This window comes from Aptenodytes forsteri, unplaced genomic scaffold (genome assembly GCF_000699145.1).
Source record: "Aptenodytes forsteri isolate BGI_AS27 unplaced genomic scaffold, ASM69914v1 Scaffold59, whole genome shotgun sequence".
Classification (NCBI taxonomy): Eukaryota; Metazoa; Chordata; class Aves; order Sphenisciformes; family Spheniscidae; genus Aptenodytes; species Aptenodytes forsteri.
In genome coordinates, this window is record NW_008794085.1 from 2,274,393 (window position 1) to 2,297,600 (window position 23,208).

Below are 23,208 nucleotides of genomic sequence, written 5' to 3' on the forward strand. Positions count from 1 at the left end.
CTAAAGCAGCGGTCCCGCTTCCAGACGTTAGCTTTGCTGTTCCCCTTAGGGGTGGGGGAGAAAGCCCCTAAAGGTGGGGAAAAGGGTCGGTGGAACGGCGCTTTAAAAAAAAAAAAATAAAAAAAAAAAAAAATCAGTTTTTCGTGTTTCCGAAAGGTCTGAATCCTCTCTGCAAATTCACGAGGTTGTTCGTTGCAGCTTATGCTTTTACGTTTTAACGTGTCAGAGTAGAGCGGGATCGATCAGAACGCTGTAAGCTGCTGAAGCGAAAAGGGGCTCTTCTGGTAACTCCTGCAGCATCGCGGCTTCGCGAACTTCAGCCTTCGCAGCAAGTCGGCAGTTGCGGGGAAAAGGGCTCGGTGCTGGTTTATTCCTTACCGGAGTATTTTAAGCCCATCGACCACGTTTAAAAGCTAACTTTAGTTTCACTGGCCGGTGCCAGCTTATATAAACTGTAAGTCGACAAAACCGGAGCCCTAAAACCGATAGGGTTTTGGATGGAGCTGCCAGTATGCAGTGAAATTAAATAAGTTATTTATTCGTGTTTGGAAAGTTTCTGTCTTTTTTCCAGATCTCGTGTAACCTTCAAATTTGCTGTGAGCCAGTCTAAATTTAGGTCTTGAATCAATCCTCAGCGGTAGCATCCTCACATCTGTAATTCTTCTTCTTGGGAATAAAAATTCCTCGTTAAAATAAGAGGTTCCTGAATTTAGACCACTACTTTATGTGAATCCCTGCATGTTTTCTTATCATATGACTTTGTCATTCTTTGGCTTTTTTTTGCTGCTTGGTTTTTTGTTTTTTTTTAAAGGTGCACTTGAAAGCTTACAAATCAATTTTTAGTCTTGCTGTTGTTCCATTTAAATACAGAATTATTATATTTTATAGTTTTACTAGGAAACTTAGTGAAAGAAAATGTGTTTAAATAGCTGCTATTACAACCAGAAGAACTATGGTTTGTTTTGATCCATATATGGAGAGGCTGGAAAAAGCTGTTCCCCTCTTTGTTACAAACTGAAAAGCGGTGCACAGTATCATGTTGAAATATTTTATATGCCAGCGTAAGAGGCAGAACATCAATTTTGACCTCAGTTGAGCTGAAACATTGAGGCTCTGGTTCTGAGAATACGTGTGTTGTTACCATAATATTTTAACTTCAAATAGTGATTTATTTAATTTTTTGTCAATAGAGTGGAAGGTGAAGGGAGCATCTGACTTTTTTTTTTTTAATTCAGCACCATATTGAAGCTTTTTGGGAAGGAACCATTGTCTTGTTCTTTTTTTGTGTGGAGGTTTAATATATATTTTTAAAATATATTAAATATATTAGAGTGCTAATAAAGAGTAGGCAGCATTCTTCTGAATGAACCTTTGCTCTAGGACAAAAGGTGTGTGCCTGACCTGTACATCTCTGAAAGCTTTGTATTTACTTAAATCTGGCTCGTTACTGTAACAGCTAATGACATTTAAAGCTTGCTGCGGTACATTGAACCAGCAGCTGTGCAGATACTTGCATGTGAAACAGTTCGTTACTAAAATAAACACAGGCATAAGGGCTTTAAGGATCAGGGCCAAGTTCGAATAAAGGGGAAGCGGTGCTTGCAAATACTGCTATCAATTGCAGAGACTGCAGTCGGAAGATTTACATGCAAGTGTATCATTTGGATGAGATTCGGTGAACATTTACAATCAATGACCTCTGGCAGCGTGCTGGCTAATTCGGAGGCGGAGAAGGGGTAGTTTTGAATACGTGTGATAGGCGGCGTGTCTCTGCAAGCAGTAGGGTTACTGGAGTACGCTGGAGCTACTTGATTATTAATGTTTCTGCGGTAAGCTTTTGCAGATGGCTTGTTATTGAGATACCCGGATGGATGTTGAAAACAAAGTTGAGTTTGCTCTGTGCGTTTGCTGCCGCTGGGACCGAAGGGCAGCCTGAGGCTGATGCCAGATGTGTCGCTGGGTGTATATTTAGGCACGCTGTACTTTTAGGAGCCCGCTGTTTTGGGAATTGTAGGCTGTCTTAACCAGTGCGGAAGGGTCTGCATTTCTGCAGCGAAGCAGGAAGTAGCAGATATTTTTGTTTGTGGAAATACAGCTCTCGGATGCTCCATCTATTTCTGTCACCGGCGCAGGGACCGCTCCTTGGGCTGTCCACGCAGAAGCGGAGGGCTTTGAGGTAGCCGTCACCGGCAGGAGGATGCCCGCCCAAGAAGTCCCCGATCGAAACTGACTTCTTGGAAATGTAGGCATAGCCCTATGCCCACGGCAGATTAGTTCCCCGTCCTTTTGGTTAGTTCTTACTTGAAATAGTAGTGAAATTGTGTAAAGGGGAAACCTTTACAATGGCACGCTTACATTTCCAGGCTAAGGGTGGGGGAAGGAACATGGTTGCTGCCAAATCACTGAAACTTTGCCAGAGATCTGCATCCTCAGCCCTGCTTTTATGTTTCCCTCAGATTCTGTTAATTGACTGACTTAGGCCCCGGTGTAGCAAAGCACTTCAATGGAGGTGCGCGCAGGCTTCAAAATGAGCACGGTTAATTTTGTTAGTTCTTTGAACCAAGTTAATTCTTCAAATCACAAACAGCGTTCGTATTGCAGTTCAGCTAAACAAGTGAACCTCACTTTTTAAAAAATCACCAAATGATGAATCTTTCTTCAAATGAAACGGTGGTGTTTCAGATCTTATTAAGGATCTCTTCTGTCATTGATGTACAAACCTAAAAAGAGGGTCGAAGGGAAGGTGTTCAAGTGACAGTCTTTTTCCTGTCTCCCTGTCTGCAGCGAACTTAGCTGGATTTACAGAGCTGCTCCTTGAGTCCTCCAGAGAGGTGTCTGCATTTTAACATCCATTATTGGTGTGTAAATAACTTTTTGCTGAGAATAACGTTCAAGCAGTATCAAATAGCTGCTCCCATCTGGAATTTCCAATTGCAGAGGGCTTCGCATGAGAACAGGTTGCCTGTTTTATGAGAACCCAGTTATCCCCACTCAGTCTTAGTGGCTGAGCAAACCCTGTCTGGGTTGTCCTCCTCCGCAGAGGAGCGTGAGGGTTATCTGACCTCCATTCCCTGTTTTTAATTTGGCTGTATTTGCAGCTTTCCTTTCAGTCCTAGCTAAGGGGCCGGTGCTTGCTCGGGGGTCCCACCTCCCCGGACGGGATGCGGTGCTGCGGTGCCCTGCAGCCTGCCAGAGGGTATGGCACTGCTGCCGAGTGGGCTGCTTGGACGTGCTCTGACAAGGGGCTCGAGTGCAAGTGGCTTTTTCAATGCATAATTAAACGTTTGGCCGTTGCTTTAAAGAAATTGTGTCAAGTTTTGGGAGCAGTCAGTGGAATTTGATTAGGTGTTGCATGAAATTTTTGTTGTGTAATGAGATATTTAAAAACTTTTCTATGTTTCTTCTTCCTTCCTTTCATGATTTTATTCCCCACAAATCAGGGGATGCTTCTGTCTTAATTATAGGATGAAGCTGCTAAGGACAGTCCTTTCTGCAGGTTTTTTTGTGCGCGGCATATCCTCACCTTTATTTTGTATCTAAATCTAGAAGTGAATCTACGTGGGGTTTTTGTAGGCATTTCAGCTATACATTATAGTAAAACCAGGGTCTGTTTCTTCATTGGCATAAGTAAACTGTGGAAATACTACACAGCAACTTTCCAAACCAATTGCACCTGAGCTTAGCTGAACAAAAAGCAGCCATTTCTGTCTAAGGATGTGTGACCTTTCAGCAGGGCTATCTCACTGCCATTTATCTAAATTACATGGTGTTAAAAAAACCAGCCAGACAAGCCTGACTTTTTATTAATTATGTGCACATTCTGCTTTGACAGGCTGAAATCTAATTTTATGATCATATTAACTTATCTTTTGTCCTTTCGGATGAGGTCTAATGCAAATGTCATACGACAGCATATGTGTTCATCTGTCGAAAGCAAAACGATATTCTAAACATTTGTTTTTCCCTCTCTTTTTGCCTTTCTTTCTGGGAACAGATTTAATAGAAAATGTTTACATAGCTTCGAGAAGCAGGAAGGAGCCCAAATCCCCCCAGGCCAGCGAGGTCCCTGAGCACAGGCTGCAGGTGAACAGCATTACTGTTTCTAAGAAACGCAGCTGGCTGCAGCAGAGCACGCACCGACCTCCTCCTCCTCCTCCGGAAGAAGAAAACACCTGTAAGGAAACGCACGGGGCTGTTATCCCGGTACCCAAATCTCCCATCCTGCTGCCTGAACCTGCAGTGCTGCGGGCTCCTTCCACGTCACCGGTGGGGCGGGAGCGCCCCATGCGAAGCTGCGCTCCTGTCGGTGCCCTGCCAAGCACCGCAAGCCCTGCCGTGCCGAGGAGCGCCGCTTTGGACTTCGGTGAGGATAATGATGCAGATGATGAAGGAGAAATATGGTACAACCCGATCCCTGAAGATGATGAGCCTGACTTGCTGAGGGTCTGCCCTTTTGCTGTGAATAGCCCTGTTGCTCTGGGCTCCCCGGTGGTTCGGTACAACCCCACCCCTGGGGGTGACTTGGGAACGGCCACGGGTCCCCACGAGGGTCCCCCACGCTCCATGGAGAGCGCGGGGGACAGTTGGGTGGCTCAGCCCAGCGAAGCGAGTCAGGCCGATGCAGTGCATCCTGGGGAGCACATGCAGCAGCACCGGCAGAGGTTTGCCTGCAAGGCTCCCAGCGTCTCAGCAGTAGAGGACAATCCTGCCTTTAAGTGCCCTTCAACAGGTAAGAGTGTTCAGGAACATAGAATCATAGAATCACAGAATCGGTTAGGTTGGAAGAGACCTCTAGGATGGAGTCCAGCCATTAACCTAACACTGCCAAGTCCACCACTAAATCATGTCCCTAAGCACCACATGTACACATGTCTTAAATACCTCCAGGGACTCCACCACTTCCCTGGGCAGCCTGTTCCAATGCTTGACAACCCTTTTGGGGAAGAAATTTTTCCTCATGTCCAATCTAAACCTCCCCTGGCGCAACTTGAGGCCGTTTCCTCTCGTCCTATCGCTTGTTACTTGGGAGAAGAGACCGACCCCCACCTCGTTACAACCTCCTTTCAGGTAGTTGTAGAGAGCGATGAGGTCTCCCCTCAGCCTCCTTTTCTCCAGGCTAAACAACCCCAGGTCCCTCAGCCGCTCCTCATAAGACATAACAAAAGTGTTGTGTTGTCTATTTTCTTTTAGAGGAATAATAAATCCTTCTTATGTCTCTCTTTTCTTTCTCCTCCTCTTACCTTTATCGAGCAAATTTCTGGTGGAAATGCATGTCAAGTTAATAAAAAAATGACTCAAATTGTGAGACTGATACCTACGAAATGTAGAGCTGCACAGCAGTTTCTCAGTCAGTTTGTTCATGGCGTGTCCAGGTGTGGTTGTCCTCTGTGCTCTTTGGCCCCCACCTCGCTGAAGACAGGTTTTGCAAAGAGAGCTTGCTAAAGCCTGGTAATGTGAGGACACACGGGGTTTCCTTTGTTAGCTAGTGTCTAACCCTGGCCTTGGATTCCAGCCTTGAAGCTACTTAATGTCTGCAGAGGTTTCTTTAACTTGCTGTCTGGGACTTTTTAATAAAGACATTTTGGAAGACCATATAAACGCTATTCATCACGTTGCTTTCTGTAATTGCCGTCTTGTTGACTGTCTCGGGCTAATCTAATAGACTGGAGAGGAGTGGTTTTCACTTTCAGAAGCCCGCCTCTTTGTTCCTTGTTATCTTTGGCTGAGTGTTTGATAGTCTCATTTCCATAATTCCATTAGTGTGTGTGAATTCAGCATCTTATCTTATTAATTTCCCAGTCTATTAAAAAAAAACCCAAACAAAAATAAAACCACACCAAACAAAAGTAAACAGAAAAAAACCCCAACCCTTTCCAAAAAGGTGTTATTTTTAATTACGGATGTCTCTTACATTATCTTGACCTTAACTCTAGTATCCTGTTGAGAGTTAGAAACTTAGCGTAAAGTTCAGGAGACAAGGAATTCCAGGTTCCCCTCTTTAGAGAAAGTTCACGCTTTCTTTGCACTGACACTTAAGAGCCTGTATTTCTGCCCGGCTCAGCAGAGAGGACCTGTAACACCGGCATCGGAGCCCAGGTGTGCGTTGCCCTGAGGAGGAGCTCCCAGTCCGGCTTGCCCCCGTCCAGCCCTGCCATCCCGGCAGGCTTCTGCCCCCGTGTCCCTGCGTGCCGGGAGCTGCTGTGCCCGGGTTCCCAGTGCGGAGATTGCTTCTGGGAACGGGGCTTGTTTTCAAAGGCACCAAAGCAACTGCTGTAAACAGCGGAAGAAAAAAAACACTCGGTCTTCTCTTCTGGGAGCTCGCGTTTTGTTCTTTTTGTGGAAATGCTGGAGATACAAGCGTATTTTTAGTTGCAAAGTGTGTTAAAGTTATCAGGCATTCATTTAGAAATAGCTCACTTTATAGCTGCATTAAATACTTATACAAGTTATATTTGCTTGCAAGATAGATGAAATGGCATGTTCTTAGGTAGATTTTTGTCATCGTTGGAGCTCTAGGCGCTTTGGAGAGGTCAGTAAGCATGGTTATTTAGGAAAGCCATGTGTGTGTCCTGCAAACCGTTTGACCTCTGTTTAGGCAGTTAATCTCTCAATATATAGGTGACTATTTCTTTTTTAAAAAAATAAATCCCTTTATGTGAGAAGAAAAAAGTCAAAATTGTTTTCATACTGAACAAACTTTTATTTCTGAAAGCAAAATTGCCCATTTAAAGTGTCTCATAAAACCAGGAGAAAAGTGTGATGAATTTCCCCTGATGGGTTTGTTATGCATTGAGTTAATTAAGGTACTTTAAATGCAGCTCTCCTTTTGCATGTATTGAATAGTGATCACATTGAATAGATTAATTGATGATGAAGTGGATCCCTGCTGCTCAGTAATTGGCTTTAGTATGGAGAAGTGGCTTAGTTCTTCTTTTTAATCTGGTTAAGGTGTCTACAGTTATTTTCAGTCAAATTTAAAATGACAGCTCATTCATACAAAATTACTGCGTGAAGGGCAACATGGCCAATTTAACTTTATTTGTGATAGGACCTTGTTTGAATTATACAGCTGCTGTGAAATAGATGTCTGTATTCTTAGAGAGCTGGGTACATTAAGCAGTAACTCCTGACAAATAAGCAATTACTGCTTTGGGGAAAAGTCTGCTTACCTTTCTTATTGGTATGATTTTATATATGTCAATATTGGTTAGCATTAGAGTCTAAAGTATTACATTTTGAGAAGCATAGATAGAAAAAAGTGGGGCACTATAAAAGCCAACAAAATATATAGTTGTTCATTTTGTCATTTGCTGTTTTCTTCTTTGGATAATGGAATCAATTTTACCTTTAAAACTTTAAACACTGCTGCCTTATTTGGATTTCCAACTTTGTAGAGAGAAAACAGTAATGGATTTTTTCCTTTTTTTTTTTTTTTTTTAGAGAGTCTTTATTAGAAGATTAAGAAAAAATAAATGATAGAATTCAGTTACTGGGAGTCTTTCCAAACACAGCAGCAAATAGATATTTCCTGTAAATGTTATTGATAAAATGGATCATAGTTGTAGAGATGCTAATTTGCCCCATAGTCTTAATTTACACTGTTAGTTCCTGGTGTTAATCTGGTTACTTTCTACAGTAAATGCCATTTATGTTAATAGGATTTGTCAGGTAATTCCTTAGTGAATAATTCTAGCCAGAATCAGAAACTGATTAAAAATAAGGTGTCCCTATAGCAGAGCTTGGGAAAATAATTCATGTAATTTGTTTGTGACAACTACACGAAAGGTAAGAATAAGAAGGTAACTTGGTTCCGAGTTAGTAATGTAGAAATACAGCGCCAGCTCGTGCTCTTAGGTCTGTGGGAAAAGAGTTTAAGTGGAAAGGACCCTGGAGGCTGTTTTTAATTTGATGTCTCCTTGCACAGGCAAAATGGTTATGATTGGAAAATAGGAATATTTTTTGTTACAAATGCAATATGAAAAATTCTATATAGAGTTTTTTGCGTCTATAAAATGTTAAAGTAATTTTTTTTTACAACTGTTTAGGATTGAACTCTAACTGTGTGTGTTTATAGATGTGTGTATCACCTGCAAAATGTTGACGAAAAACACCCCTTTATAATGTCGGCTCCTGCGACAGATTTACATCGTGGAGCTCGGAATAGTGCCTTCTGAAGAATTTGTAATATTTTTGCTTTTGGGGAGGATTACTGTTGGGATTAGTGTCTACCTAATCAGTGGAATCATCTCACATGTGTCTGTATCTCAGAGACATCCTGGTAGGACTTGTGCATTGTAGGTTGCCAGGAACTGGGCTGTGCTTTTGCTGCTGAAAATGTACGTGTATTAGCTGTCTGGATGGAAAATCCTGGTGGGAATCACCGTAACAGATTTCTTTTCACCGTTGCAGGAAGTGAAGATTGATACCATATTCCCACTTAACCCCAATACATGCCAACTGGAGCTTGGCTTAAATCACATTAAAACTACAGTGCTTTTTCTCCACTTAGACCGTGACCGCTATCCTGGTTTCCAAATACATTTTTAGGGCCAATGCAGGCAAATATTTTGCATGCTTAGATGTTACAAATAAACTTCCAGCAATATACATAGGGTATACTGGGCAGCAAATCCTGTCTACCAATTTCTTTCCACACGTTGCCAATACTGTTTGCTTACTTTTTATTTTTTTTTCCAGGTGGAAGATGCTGTGTGATTTAACGGTTTTCCAAGTGCAAGGAGCTTTGGTTTGGTTTTCATGGTTTGCATGAAAAGCATTCATGCAAAATATTTGCTTAATGTTTGAGATACCGAAATGGTTTGGTATGTGGTAGAAAGGTCCCTCTGCTCTGTCTTTCTCCTGCAGAGCTGAAGCCAGTTTGTTGGCGGGCTTTTGGGGAGCTTGTGCACATGCTTTTGAAGGTTGAGGGCTTATTCATGCGCTGTCTTTGATCCATGGGGTGACAATGCCATAAGGACCTGCTGGTGAAAGAGGCAAAAGGATGTAGCAGCTGTGGAGTGGAAGCAGTTAATTTGAAATAGCTATTGCCTTTTTCAGTTTCTGATTTGTACCGAGTAACTGTTTATATCCTCTGACTGGGGAAATAGGGGCAAAGCTGCTTTTCATGCCATGAAGGACACAGTGAGGGGAGGAAATCTTCGTGAGAGCAGCTCAAACAGACAGTGCTTGGCGTCAGCCGCCGTGCTGCCGCCTGCGTCTTGGTGTGACGCCAGCGTCTGAATAGAGCCGACTGTGGTTTACGTGCATCGCAGAGTCATTAATGTTTAAAATATCTGCAACAAACTCATGCTCGTTTGTAGATACTGAACTCTTTAAGACTGGGCAGAGATCTAAAGTGCTGTAACGCGTGCTTGTTCCTCTCTCTGATGAGGGACTGCTTGTCGAGGATGCTCTGAGGATCGCCGCCATGATGAAGAGCGGGCAGTGGTCAGCCCCTTCACCTCTCGGCGTGCGTGCAGCCGCGGGAGGTTACTCTGTAATCACTTCCCGTTTTAATTAATGGACTATTTAAAGCAATTTGTTTTCTATCTTTTGCTCCCATAAAAGTGATCCCTGGGTTGATGGGTTTGTCACAGCTTAATTAATGTCACCATGTATAGTATTTGAAGAAAACAAACTACCATTACAGAGTTCTTAGAGATTTTCTTTTTTTTTTTTTTTTTTATTGCCCTGTTAATAATTTCTCCATTGCTTGACTCTGAAGCGTTATGTGGAATGGAACTCAGAGGCTGCATTGGTCAAAATAGTAATTTTTATAGGGGTAAAAAAGACTTTTTTTTTTCCCCCCCCATTAGATAATTAAGATGTTACTTAGAAATAATTTCATTCTATCCCAATTTCTAAAAATTCCTTTTATTTTTTTTAAGGATTTTTTTCCCAGTTGCTGATGTGGATAGTGGTGACGCTTTCCTTATTTTAATTGAAGTTGCTTGAATTTGATATAGCAGGAATTCTTCTCTTAATGGCATTTGCAGTTCTACTCTGAAGTTTTCTATCAGAACAGGTCTGGAACTATCTGAGGATGAAAAAGCGTAACGGGCCTGCGTCTGAGTAAGTTCACAGCCTCTGACATCAGTAGAGCTGTCCTGTTTCTGTCAGTTGAGGATCCGGATCAGTATTTCTTGTGGCATCTAGCACAGAAAAACAATCGCCCTTTTTCACTCGCCCATCATTTGCTACAAGAACAATTTTGAGATATTTTGGCTTTTCTGTTTTGACTTGCTGCTTTTTTATTTTAATACATTTTTGCAGTAAGTCATTGGTTTGATTTAAAAATAATAAAAGAAAAGGAATGAAAAATGTAGGCAGAAGGGAGACTTTGGTTTTGAAAGTTATAACCCCTCAGTGTAAGCTGTATTTTTTTTCTCGGAATGAAATGGCTTAGAGCTTCAACACTAATGTCATTATTCTAGAGAGATGCTTTCAGTGTTAGCTGTAGTGTACTTATTAAGTATGTCAGGAGAATGGTAGGAAAAATTAAATTACCTATCAGCTTTAATTTGGTCGGAACTCACCATTTTCATTAGCTATGAGAGTGGCCGTTTGATATTTCAATTGCTTGCTGTAATAAGGAACTGAATTTTCTGCCTTACTCATTCACCTCGACTCGTCGTCCCAAAAATAAATTACAGGTTTTCTGATGAACTTTAAAATAACTCAGAAACCCTACCTGGGTTACGTTATGTATAGAATAGGGTAATCAAATATGCCTGTAAAACAGCATGCGCTGCTGGCAGTCGGTATGACAGTGATGTATGTGCCCAAGCACATGTAAACAGTGTTAAGCAGGGTCAGACAAGCATTTTTACTATGCTAAATCATTGCCTATGTCTGGCAGGGGCTGTGTTGTAAGTGCTTAAGATAGTTTGAGTCCTCTCTTGCCTTGGGGCAGTGCCGTGTAGGGGTACGGTCTGTCAGCGCTTCCCTGCTCGACCGAGGGGACGGTGGCGATTGCCCCGTGGACAGCTGGCCGGGTGGGGTGGGAGAGGGGGGCTCTGGGTTTGTGAAGCACTGTATTCCCATGGGCTGTTCATGTCTCTCCAGTTGTGTCTCTTTGGTCATGAAAAGGCTTTATCCTTTCACGCAGCCGTATCGCTGAGCAAAGTAAAAGGTGGCTTTACTAGTCAAGCTGAACAAATAGCTGATGGAAGCAGTCACGATGTCAAGTCACTTTGACTTGGATTGTGTTGTCCTTCAAAAGCTATTTTTTTTTTTTAATTTTCTGTCTTACTCATACTGCTAAAGTTGCCGGAAAGCATAAGCATATCATAGAACAGCACAGGTTGGAAAGGACCTTGAAAGATCATCTGGTCCACCCTTTGGTGGGAAAGGGAGCCTAGATGAGATTACCTAGCACCCTGTGCAGTTCCATCTTGAAAACCTCCAGTGATGGGGACTCTACCATGTCCCTGGGGAGGTTCTCACTGTAAAAAATAAATAAATTGTATATATACAGATATATATAGTCAGCTGCATCACATCAAACGGACCATCCCCTTGCCACCTTGGTAGTCATTTATGCAACAGGTGCCTCTTATGTTTCATCTCCTCCTACCATCCTTCCGTAAGGATATTTTTAAAGCTTAACTGGTAAGATGGGACGTGTGGTAGCAGAGTGAGTGGGGACAGGGACAGTCAGGAGCCTGTTTGCAGCACAGCCGTGTAACTTGGTAAAAGGCATGAGGCGCAGCTCAGTTCCTCTAGCACCCTTGTGAGAAAGCTGTATCGGATGGGTAGGCTGGGACGTGAAGCGTTACTGGACTGCGCTACAACTCCTTTTGCAGCTTGTTCAGAGCTGTCATGTACACTCTTTAAAATTGCGTGCATACCTCAGCACATTGCTGGCTTTAGTGGAACAACATGTGGCTCAATGCTGATGGGAATACCATCCTGCATAATACTCCACTGTTAAGTTTCTTCCAGCCGCATATTTCATTTTAACTGTTTGGTGCTGCACGCAGCAGAAGTTGGACGCATAAAAGTCAGAGTGTTAGATTGACTCTTCAGTTTTAATGAGCTGGGGGGAAGTTTAATTTGCTGGCCTGCTTTTCCAAGCCTGTGCCAGAGACTTTTGACAGAAAGGGAAGATTAATGTTAGCGGGCTGAAGTATGAGAGCGCTCCAGGCCAGCCCACCAGTGGGACCGTGCTGTGATTTGCAGTACAAGGGAAGGCTTTGTCCGCTTTTATCAAACACCACATTTCTAACTAGCTGCTTGCCAGAAAAGCACAGCAGGCGTGCTAGAAATAGCCCTTCCCCTGCGAGGGAACTACTTCCATGAGATGCAGGGCTAAATGAATTTTCCTCTGTCGCTCTGGAAAACAGATTCTATGCATTATTCTTCATAACTGAAACTTTCTTTTATAAAGATATGCTTTTAAGCAACTATCGGCAAAAGTTATTAAGCCAAACTTCCGTTGGGACTAGAACTAGTCTTTGTAGGGTTTTTTTGGGGGGAAAAACCAAAATCACTTTGGTCAAAGACCAGATCACCCGATTTAACTGTTTAAGCTAAGTGAAGTACAAAAAGTAAGTTACAGTTAAATGGTGAAAATTAATTTAGATGAACAGGGGACTTGTAAAAATCACTAGCTGCATGGTGATTTGGACTTGAAGTGATCAGTTTAGAATTAAAGCGGTAGGCCTTTGAGAAATCTGTAAGAGAAACCTCTGTAAAGTATGATTTGCTAAGTATTTCGTGAAAACAATGCTTCTTTCGTTCCTTTTTATATGCTGTAAATAGACTCTCCCTTTCCCCGGCTGGCAGGAGGGGATGACAGACGGATATAGGTGTTTGAGTCTCTGTGAGCTGCTCGGGCTAATTGCACCACACAGGGTTAGCGTGCTTAGGGGCTCCATAGTACCCCAGCCTGCACAGGCAAGGCTACACGAGTCCTATTGGGAGCCGCTAAAATTCGCAAAGTGATGAGTGAATGGGGTGGTTATTGCTAGCAAGAACCACTATTGGTTTCTCAAGGGATAGAAAAGTGACTCTAAGTGAAAGCACTCAAGTAATATTATTAACTATCATTCTGGCCTCAGTTCCCCTCTTGCATGCTTCATTAACTCGCGTAAATTCATTGCCTTCCTACAGTCATTACTGCCTCATGCTGGTGAAAGTGAGAAAAGCTTGAGCTATAACTTGCTATTTGGATTTCCTTGAGTATTGGAGCATGAGGTGAACCGCAGGCTCCTGACTGTGTGCAATACTGGCTTACGTCTGATTGTGTTCCTTAATTAGTTGTCCTTTACTGCTAAATTGAAAGAGTCTTTTTTTTTTTTTTTCCTTTTTCTTTTTCCTTCTTTAGCATCAGTGCCTGCTGTTACGAATTTTTTTTTTTGGTACCTTGAAAGGTGGGTGATTTCCCATGAGGACGTCACTTGGGAACCGTATAACTTTAAGCCCTGTCATGGGATGGTTGTGCCAGGAAAGATGGAAATTTGCTGGCAGGAATGAGGCAGTGCAGGACGCAGCTTTTGGGAGGAATAAATCCTTGTTCAGTTCCTCCTCCTCTGTCCTGCAGTGGAAAGGAGCTGAGAGAAGTGGAAGAAAAGGTGTGAGGCACTGCCTGCGTCTACACAGGAGGGATTTAGGGCTCTTTGGGGTAATAGAGGGACGTGCACAAGAGTATAGCCATATTCTTCTTAGAGATGAGTGTCTTTCCTCTAGACCTAAGAGGAGTGGGCAACGCTGATGTGTTGGCTGCGTAGCTAACTGCTTCTTAAACAAGGGTGCATTTGCCGTATTCCAGTGTTTTCCCATTTAAGACCGGTTTCGTTGCACCTGTGCCCCAGGAATGCAGCCATGTCTGTTTGTATGGGGGATAGAGCACAAATGGATCGAGCTGAATGCAGCGGGTGAGATAGCTCGTTTGTTTATATGTCGTTTCTGGCCCTTTCATCTCCATAAAGCAGAACAAATCTGGCTTTTGACTATCAACTGCCAAATTTGGCTGAACGAGTCAGCAGAGCACAGCTTTCTGAATGCTCGTGAACATCTGACTGATGAATGAATGATGGCTGTCTGAATGAATTGCGTTTATCAAGTTATGACAAATCAACATGTTTTCCCCTAGTTCAAGATTTATCTTGTCATTGCTGCGAACTGCAGTTACCGAGTGGTTTGAAAACGATTATTCCTTCTCTTTTCTTCTAAAGGGTCTGGATTTGTAGTTGCACACAAGGCTGATGTACCCTCAACAGAGGTTTCTCCTCCAAGTCCCAGTCCTCTGAAAAAAAGCGGATCAATCAACTGGCCTTTCCCTGATAGAATTAAATCTCCCAGGACTGTGAGGAAGCTTTCCATGAAAATGAAAAAGCTGCCAGAGCTGAGCAGGAAACTGAGTGTCAAGGGAACTTCAAGCCATACTAGTTCAGATAACCCTCCTTCCCTGCTGAAAGGTACCTGCCGGGATACAAGCCATACGGTGTCTTTGCCATCTGCTGGAAACTCGGCCACAGCTGCCAGCAGGAATGTGATAAGTCGTTACCATCTCGACAGCAGCGTGTCGTCGCAACATACCTACAAAAAGAAAAACTCGAGGAGCTCCAAATCCTTCAGCAAAGGTGGTTACCTCAGTGATGGCGACTCTCCTGAACTTATAACGAAATCAGGTAAACATGGGCATGAAACCAAGTGTGGGAAAGGAAAGGAGAGCCTTCCAAGTAACAGTGGTAAAACTGAAATAGATATCGATGCTTTCAGACACTATAACTTTTCTGATCAACCCAAGTGCTCTCAGTACATCTCTGGACTCATGAGCATTCACTTTTATGGTGCTGAAGACTTAAAACCACCAAGAATAGACTCAAAAGATGTCTTTTGTGCAATACAGGTTGACTCAGTAAACAAAGCAAGAACAGCCCTGCTTACGTGTAGGACAACATTTCTAGATATGGACCACACGTTCAACATAGAAATTGAAAACGCTCAGCACTTAAAGCTGGTGGTGTTCAGCTGGGAACCCACCCCGCGGAAAAATCGGGTGTGTTGTCATGGAACCGTGGCTCTTCCCACTCTCTTCCGAGTGACAAAGACACATCAGCTGGCTGTCAAACTGGAACCGAGGGGGCTTATTTACGTCAAGCTGTCGCTCATGGAGCAGTGGGAGAACTCTCTTGATGGTCTCGATGCGGATCGGGAGCCCGTGATGTTTGGGGTAGATGCCCGAAAAGTTGTAGAGAAGGAAAATGCGGGCTTGATGGTGCCACTTTTGATGCAGAAATGCATTCTGGAGATTGAAAAGAGAGGCTGTCAGGTACTGTGCATATTTTATTTTCTTAATATTTCTGTGTTGGGATAGCTGCTGTTGCAGAGTGTGAGCAGTGAGTGGGAAAGGGGAAATTAAAAACACCTTTACATGTCACTTTTTTTTTGCTTTGCTGCTCCTGTTGTTTGGTGAACACTAGTCATTGTAACATGGGAAGAATAACAGGACTGTGTGAAATCAATGCTTCCAACTTGGCCTTTGTAGAGGAGGTATATGCTTGCTCACAGGAGATGCTCACAGTAGTGCTTTAGGACTAGGGAATGTTAAATGAGCCTGCAGCCCTCAGCATGCAGTCACACTCAAAAAGCAGAGCTGAGATGAGAACCTGAAAATGCCTGATTCCTGAGACACAGATCACTCCCTAAGGACATTGTATCTCAATGCAAAAATGAGTATAATGTTCCCTCCTACCTGAAACCGAGGCATCGTGTGCAGGGACACAAAGTGATGAGGACAGGTCTTCTGACAAAGCTTTACTTACGTGTGTGCAGTCTCAAGCCAACATGCCAAAGACTCGTCTCTGCCATCACTTTGTGTACAGCATTAAGATAAGGAGGAGACCCTGAGGGGCTGAATTAGTTGTTTCCCTATGCCACTGCTCCTTGCCTTTCTTCGGATCGTTTTCAAAATTAGGACAGGAGATGAATGGCAGCAGTGCCCAGTGTCTTCTCTTCATCCTGATGCAGTTAATTGGTTGATGTAACCTAATGGACAAAAATACGTATGAGAAACAAGGTATGGAAACGAATCCCCAGTTACGGATGCTAGGCAAGAAGTCTAATGGAGTCCCCATCCCTGGAGGTCTTTAAAAGATGTGTAGATGAGGCACTTAGGGACATGGTTTAGTGGGCATGGTGGTGTTGGGTTGACGGTTGGACTCGATGATCTTAGAGGTCTTTTCCAACCTCAGTGATTCTATGATTCTAAGTCTGTGAGGAAGGGAGATGCACAGTCCTAAGGACGGATGTCCCCCTTGGCAATTAATGTGAACCTGGTGGGAGGACTCTTGCATGCTGTTCCACAGCATGCGTGAGCCCTCTGTCTCTGTTACACCCGTTCCTGCTCAGGTGAAATTGAGAAGTGATCACACCTACCACTGTTACTATTTTAAATTCCTGACAGGTTGGATGTAGTTCCAGGTGTTATGAGATTAACCCTGCTATTTATAACCTAGGTCATAAAATATAAACAGAAATGGTATTTCTATGTAATTACTTTGCTGGAAGTCACTACTGATAACAACTGCGTGATTCTTATTGTGAATGCTTCTCCTAACATTATGCAAATCAGTGGAAAAGAGAAGTTTTATTCTTTCCAGTGTATGTGTCCCATGGTTTCAGCATTTTATTTTGGGCTTATTAGCACCTAGTCATGCAAATGATATTGGGTAATCAAGGCAACACTGGTAATGAAGCGATGGGGATCTGAATTGTCTGAATGTACCTGGTGCTTTTGAGCATGAAATCTAATTTGTGTATTTGGACAGGGAGAACCAAAAATGCAAAATATACTGTTAACTTCTTGTTTTAACCACGTGTTTGTCTGACTTTTTTTCCTTTCCTATAGACTGCAGATTACTGTCATAGTGTGTCATCTCCACCTGAATTTCAGACGTGGCATTAGAAAACTTCAGAGTTTAAAATAAATTGTCTTAGGCAAATACTAGATCATATTCAATCTTGGGAAAGAGGGAGTACAAATTCTATTGGGTAACTTTCCATTTATTTAAACGGGAATTAATATATGGCCAGACAAATACTCTTCTTTGCAAACCTAGATTCGCATGGTCTAAGTCAGTACGGTCTAAGTCAGGGGTGTGGTGTTGTTTTTTTTTTTTTTTTTTTTTTTTGTCTAAGTCAGGGGGTTTTATTTTTTTTTTTTTTTTTGAGTCCATGGTAGTTTTGGACTAGCTATTTACTGCTCAGTATGCCTGCCTATAAAGTTCATTAAAATAAAGTAAAATTAATATATTTAAGATTTAGTTCCTTAATATCATAGGAGTGCTTTGTATAAATGGTGTTGATGAAAATGAAAAGTAAATAATGATAAAATGCAAAATTTGAGTGCATGAAAGCACATTATTGAATTAGTAATTCAGTCCAAGAGTATTGTGGGCTTCATTTCTATCACCTTGAGCATGTTGAATAACCCCTGCTTTGCATAAAACTTTTAATACAATTTGAAACACGTGCAAGTCAGCATCTTGTCATCTTTAAAACAGCATATTACAGATGTAATAATGGAGTATTCATAATTCTTTTTAAACCCTGGTGTCAAATATAATTTAAATTTTGTTTACTATCTAGCTTATTCTGTATTTCTCTGTTTCCTAAGTTTGCAGAAAAGCGAAGCACTAAATGATTCCGGTTTAAAAGCCATGGTCTGTCAATAAAATACTGCTCAGCGTGTTCACCGTTACAGAAAACATTAGTGTTACTAGCTTACCGCTTAACAGTTGCACCTGTGTCTCTTGTGTAATGTTTGATAACATACGTTATCATTTGATGTTAACAGTTTGTGCTGTTTGAGTTTTCTTAAAGTTTATTTCCAAACAATTGCCTGAACGTGTTTGTCGCGCTTCCCGGATGAGACAAAGCATAATGTCAATTGTTAGTCCCCTCTGCAGGAAAATAACTGATGTGAGGCCGTTGTTTTTGCTCCTAGGTGGTAGGCCTGTATCGGTTATGTGGCTCAGCAGCGGTTAAAAAAGAGCTTCGGGAGGCCTTTGAGAGGGACAGCAAGGCCGTTACTCTCTGTGAAAGCCAGTACCCAGATATTAATGTCATAACAGGTAATACATTTACTTGCTTTTCTTTTAATATAGAGCTGTGCCGTGTTCCTAACGTACCTTTTAAAAGGTGAAATTGTGCTCCGAACTAGTTTTCTGTCGTCATTTAACAAGCTGTTAACTGCTGCTTTGTATCGCTAAAGGTTAGGTGAGAAGGAGTGGGGTAACCTTGGGGACGTGTAGATAACGAAGCAGCAGTGATGTGGAGGGAGGGCGATACGGAAAGAGCCGCTCTCAGTACCCGCTTTACCGGTTACAGAGGGCAGTGGAAGTCTGAAAGGAGCCGAGGTCCCTGGAGCAGGTTAAGCCACTGCTGTTGGTTTGTATTGGAGCGGATCTTGAAAAACTCGGTTGTGATCCGAGACGTGCGCCGTGCCGGCCGCTCCACAGCGTGTGATCCAGGGGCCATCTCGGATCGACCCGTTGTCCTCCCTTTATGCTGGAGACTGCAGGATTTTTGGAAGCAGATTTCCCATCATCTGGCGCAGGCTAGTTAGAGCTGCAGGGAAGTGCCTTCATTTGATCATCTGCTTCTTTTAAAACATAATTAAATAGCAGCTTTCTCCTGCTCGCTGGAGTGGCCCTTTACTTGCTGTCACGCAGCAAGCTCCTGGCAAAGGTGAGAAGGACTGGGAGTACAGGACCAGGAGGTTTTAGGAAGCCCGTCTGCATCTGCATCAGCTCTTTACAGGAGTGTTTACACAGGAGTTGCACTGCACAACTGAAGCAAGTTGTTGAGGGGTTTTTTGTTTGCTTAAAAGTGGAACAGTTTTATAACTCTTGATACATGTTATGTAAACCAAAGTTGATCTAATTTCAGGCATCACTGAGTAAACCAATTGCTCTAGGAAATTAGGCAGGAGCATTCGTTTCCTACATATCCAGGGATGGAAAATGTGACAACAATAGTCAGGGTATAAATTTTCTGTGCCAAAGCCCTTTCTGTAACATCCAACATCCAGCTGTACGGGACAGTTCTGCCCTGTTTGGTGGTTTATTTCATTTTGGTGTATTGGGAATGAATTTTGTTCATTACACTTTATAATTATACAAAGCGGTATCAGAAGATATTACTCGGTGATGTTGACTGAGTTAAATAAACCTTTTGGTTCAGAATGTCTAGCTAGTCTGTTCACCTTACTTGCCTTGCTGGTTTTGCTGTTGGGTTCAGTGTTGCTCACAAGTACCGGCATTCCCGGCAGCAGAAACTTGTGTTTACGTTTTACTCTGATGGGATACACCCTTACAAAGAGGAGGTGTAGAGTGACAGTAAATAGTATAAAAGATCTTTTAAACTGGATAGTTTTCTTCTCTTTACAAATAAATCAATGAGAAAAAGTGTTGATAATTTCTAAGAGCAGATTGTTCCATGAAATTATTGAAGTCCTGTTTTCTTCCCGATTTTGTAAATCAACTTAGAAGGGGGAAAAAAACCACCCCCTGTTGCTTTCTGCCAAACAGTGGAAACTGTCTGATATTGACTTGTAAGCAGACACATGGCAAACTGCTATTTGGTTAATGTAAACTTTTGGCTAATGGAAAACTTTGGTTTTGGGTTTTTTTTAAATTTATTTATTTTGGAATAATAAAAATGGCATTGCACTCCCCCAAGTAATCATTACAATAAAACAGTATGTGGAGAAACAGTTCAGGAGTGTCATTGGAAAGGGTATAGGAACTTAATTCTAATGCATATAAAAAGAACCTGTAACACGTCATAAGCATTGTGATTTTCCTGAGTATATTGTACACTCAGGACCAACCAGAACTGGCTGCAACCAAAGTCTGAACCGCAGGAGAGCTCGGTACTGATGCAAAGCCCTGGAAGGGCAGCGGTGCAGTCTGACTGATCTTTCCATCACGAGTTTATGATGTGGTGGTTAAATTGAAAAGTGTATTTCGATTTTTCAATATACATTGCTGCAAGCCTCATTGGTGATGGTGAACTTTTGGTGACTCTGTAGGTCCTGCTGGGCTCTTGGTCCTTTTTTGGTTTGTAATACTGAGGGATAATTTTTTGCATTCAGAATTAGTATTCTAAGAGTGAAAAGACAACAGCTTTGGTGTCTGTCTTACAAAAAGACTACCGGGTATGCTTTTTTATGTGTTATGTTGCAAGAGTTGACTTATATGCTGCTTTCCTTACAGGGAAAAAATAGTTTTAAGAAATTACATTTAAAAAAAAAATAATTCTTTCCCCTGGTTCCCTGCAGCTGCGCTGTGTGATTGCCTGTAGTGCCTGTCTTAGAGTTGTGTTGAAAGGACTGAGCGCAGGGGTCCTGCATGAGTTGGGGGGAGCGGGGAGGGAAGGGGTGTTTGCACCCGTAACTGCTGCTGGCTAAACTGCAGCCCACTCTCTAATTAATTGTAAACAGTGTGGTCTGGGCTGAAAGGGGAACCTGCAATTTTTGCTGAGGTACCTACCGTACTCTAGTGCTAGGAATAAAAGGGCCCAAAAACCCTCTCTCGCATATGCTTAGGGAGCTGGGTTGCGAAGGAATGTTTCCCCTGATGTGTTACTGCTGTATTTGCAATGCTGAGGCTGATGCATATGATTCACACTTTCATAAGCCAAAACATGTGTTCCATAAAATATGAATCCTCAGCATAAATCTTGGCTGATTTGAAGAGAAGTGCTGCCTTGTGTCCTTTTTGAAATTTGAGTAGCGCTGCTTTTCCAAAAGATTAAAAAGATACATTTTTTTTTTGACAGCTCTCCAAAGACTAGAGAATGAACATTTAATGATTAAATCTTGATTGAGAAATGCTCTTGGGATTGGCACAGGCTTGCACACAGCTAAGTGTGCTCGTGGCTCAGACTGAAGCAGGCAGCCAGTTTTTGGAACTGACCAGTAGTCATGTTGTTGCCCCACGTCTGTTCGCATCCACGTGAATTCATATCTCTGCATAAAGCATGCAATACTGTTAACAGTTCAGTGGGTCAGAAAAATGAGGAATTAATGAAGTAGATGGCAATTTCTGCTCGCTGTCGAAATTGGTTGTGTGTGGTTGTGTCAAGGGGAATGCGCTAGTGGGCTGGCAGCAGCAGGAAGCATAGATTCATGGAAAAAAATAACAGCAGCCTCTTAACAGGGCTAATTTAGCTGAGTGAATAGCGAAAGGATTTAGAAAGGTCAAGGGGCATTCATGGCTCCCAAACTATTCTTTTATTCAGGGTTAAACAGGAGAAAGTCCTTTGGCAGGTGGTAGTCCTATGACTGTGGATGCTGTTACAGGAATTCCTACTAAATTATTATTAATAGATAGTTATGAGTGTTTCAACAGTATAAGCTGATTTGATTACGACATCCCCCTCCAAAAAAAAAAAAACACAGCTGAAACAAAGATGCTGATGAAAGTCAGCATCTCTTGCTAGTGTTTTGCTTTCAGGAAGAGGAAAACATCCCAAACTGTGATGTACAACACCAGCTCCTGCCACATTTGTCTCATAAATATTGTAACCGCTTAATCCACACATGGAACACGGGCCTCTAAAATGTGGGGAAGAAGAAAAATTTTCTGGGGAGGGGGGAATATGAGTAAGTTATTCAACAAAAACTAGCCACGTAAGTGGAGCACTAAAAAAAGTGGCATAATCTTTTTAAAACAAACAAACAAAAAAATCCCAAACCACCAGAGGGGAATACGTTTTCAGGAAAATATGTGGATGGTTGGTTGCATTTTTTTCTATTCCTGATGGGAGGTTCCCATTTTAAGCACAGGGTGAGCTGTTAGGTGCTGTGTGGTGGTCTGCGGAGACAGACGTTTTGCCTGGTTGCCCCACGCCTTATGCTGCGGAGAGGGATGGTCTGGCAGCTCCAGGGGGTGATGCTGCTTCAGTTAGCGCTGCTCGTGCAACATGGCTTGAATAGCTGCATTACCGCTAGGTGCGGTGTTCTTTTTAAAATAAAAATATTTATATGGGTAGAAGCCAACTTTTACTTGCATTCTGCATGTGAACATGGCTATGAAAGGGAAAATGTTAACTTTTGTTCCCTGTATTTTTTTAGAAACGACCTCATAACAAGCCCACTGCTGTACGGTTCAGTTTACAGCTAGGTTATAAAGATTGAGTTTATAAAAACTGTTGCTTTGTTAAATAGCACGGTGTGATGGTATTTGCTGTGATTTGGGATTTTACAAGGCTATGAGGAGTGCATACTAAAAAAATCTTCTACCTTTCCAACTTTGCCTTTTCTGAGGACGAGCTGCTTTGTTAATTACAGTACCTGCTTTCAAAAAGCTTTTTTTAATCCACCATTTCTTCTTAACAAAGTATTTAAAATCAGTTGTTATCTAGCTAAAATGGGTAGATATTTGTGGCACAGAATGCATTTTTTTAATGAAAATAAAAGCTGAAACCCCACTCAAACTGAAGTATCAGCCAGCTTCTAAAGCCAGCTTACAAGAATGCAAATACTCAATTCCTTCTTGTTTGTTTGCATCTGTGGAAGGAATAGGGGTTAATGCGCTTGCTGGTTGCTGCATCCCCTAGAAACAGCCTCTCCTCCGGCACGCCTCCAGCTTCTGAAACGGTGCAGTAAGTCTCTGCAACTGGGAGGGCTCGGTGCACGGGTATTTTAGCCAGTGTCTCCTGTGGATGTGCATTATAGTTGTCACAGCGGAAGCGAGCGGTGTGCTGGGGGGACAGAGTACCCAGAGGCAGGGGGGAGTTGGTGGTTCCCTCTTGAGGACGTCTGTCTGGTCTGTGCCTTGGTAGGTGAGAAAACACCGTGTGCTTTGCCGAGCGTGGCACTGGCACCGAGGTGTTTGCTCATAGTTTCATAGCTGAAAATACACTCGTGGTGGGTTGACCCTGGCTGGACGCCAGGTGCCCACCAAAGCTGCTCTATTTCTCCCCTCCTCAGCTGGACAGGGGAGAGAAAATAGAATGAAGGGCTCGTGGGTCGAGATAAGGACAGGGAGAGATCACTCACCAATTACCGTCACGGGCAAAACAGACTTGGGGAAATTAGTTTAATTTGTTACCAATCAAATCAGAGTAGGATAATAAGAAATAAAAACTAGACCTTAAAACACCTTCCCCCCCACCCCTCCCTTCTTCCTGGGCTTAAGTTTAATCCTGATTTTCCCTACCTCCCCCCCCCCCCGCCCCCGGGGCCGGGGGACG

The 23,208-nt window shown here is 42.6% G+C and overlaps 1 protein-coding gene across 1 annotated transcript in view; it reads left to right on the forward strand.

Annotated features, from left to right (window-relative positions):
• SYDE2 (synapse defective Rho GTPase homolog 2) overlaps positions 1-23,208 on the forward strand; it is a 33,118-nt gene that overhangs the window by 1,328 nt on the left and 8,582 nt on the right. Inside the window, exons 2-4 of the mRNA XM_009274301.1 lie at positions 3,995-4,729; positions 14,178-15,277; positions 17,954-18,080. Coding sequence (XP_009272576.1) covers positions 3,995-4,729; positions 14,178-15,277; positions 17,954-18,080 — 1,962 coding nt within the window. The remainder of the gene's footprint in view (positions 1-3,994; positions 4,730-14,177; positions 15,278-17,953; positions 18,081-23,208) is intronic.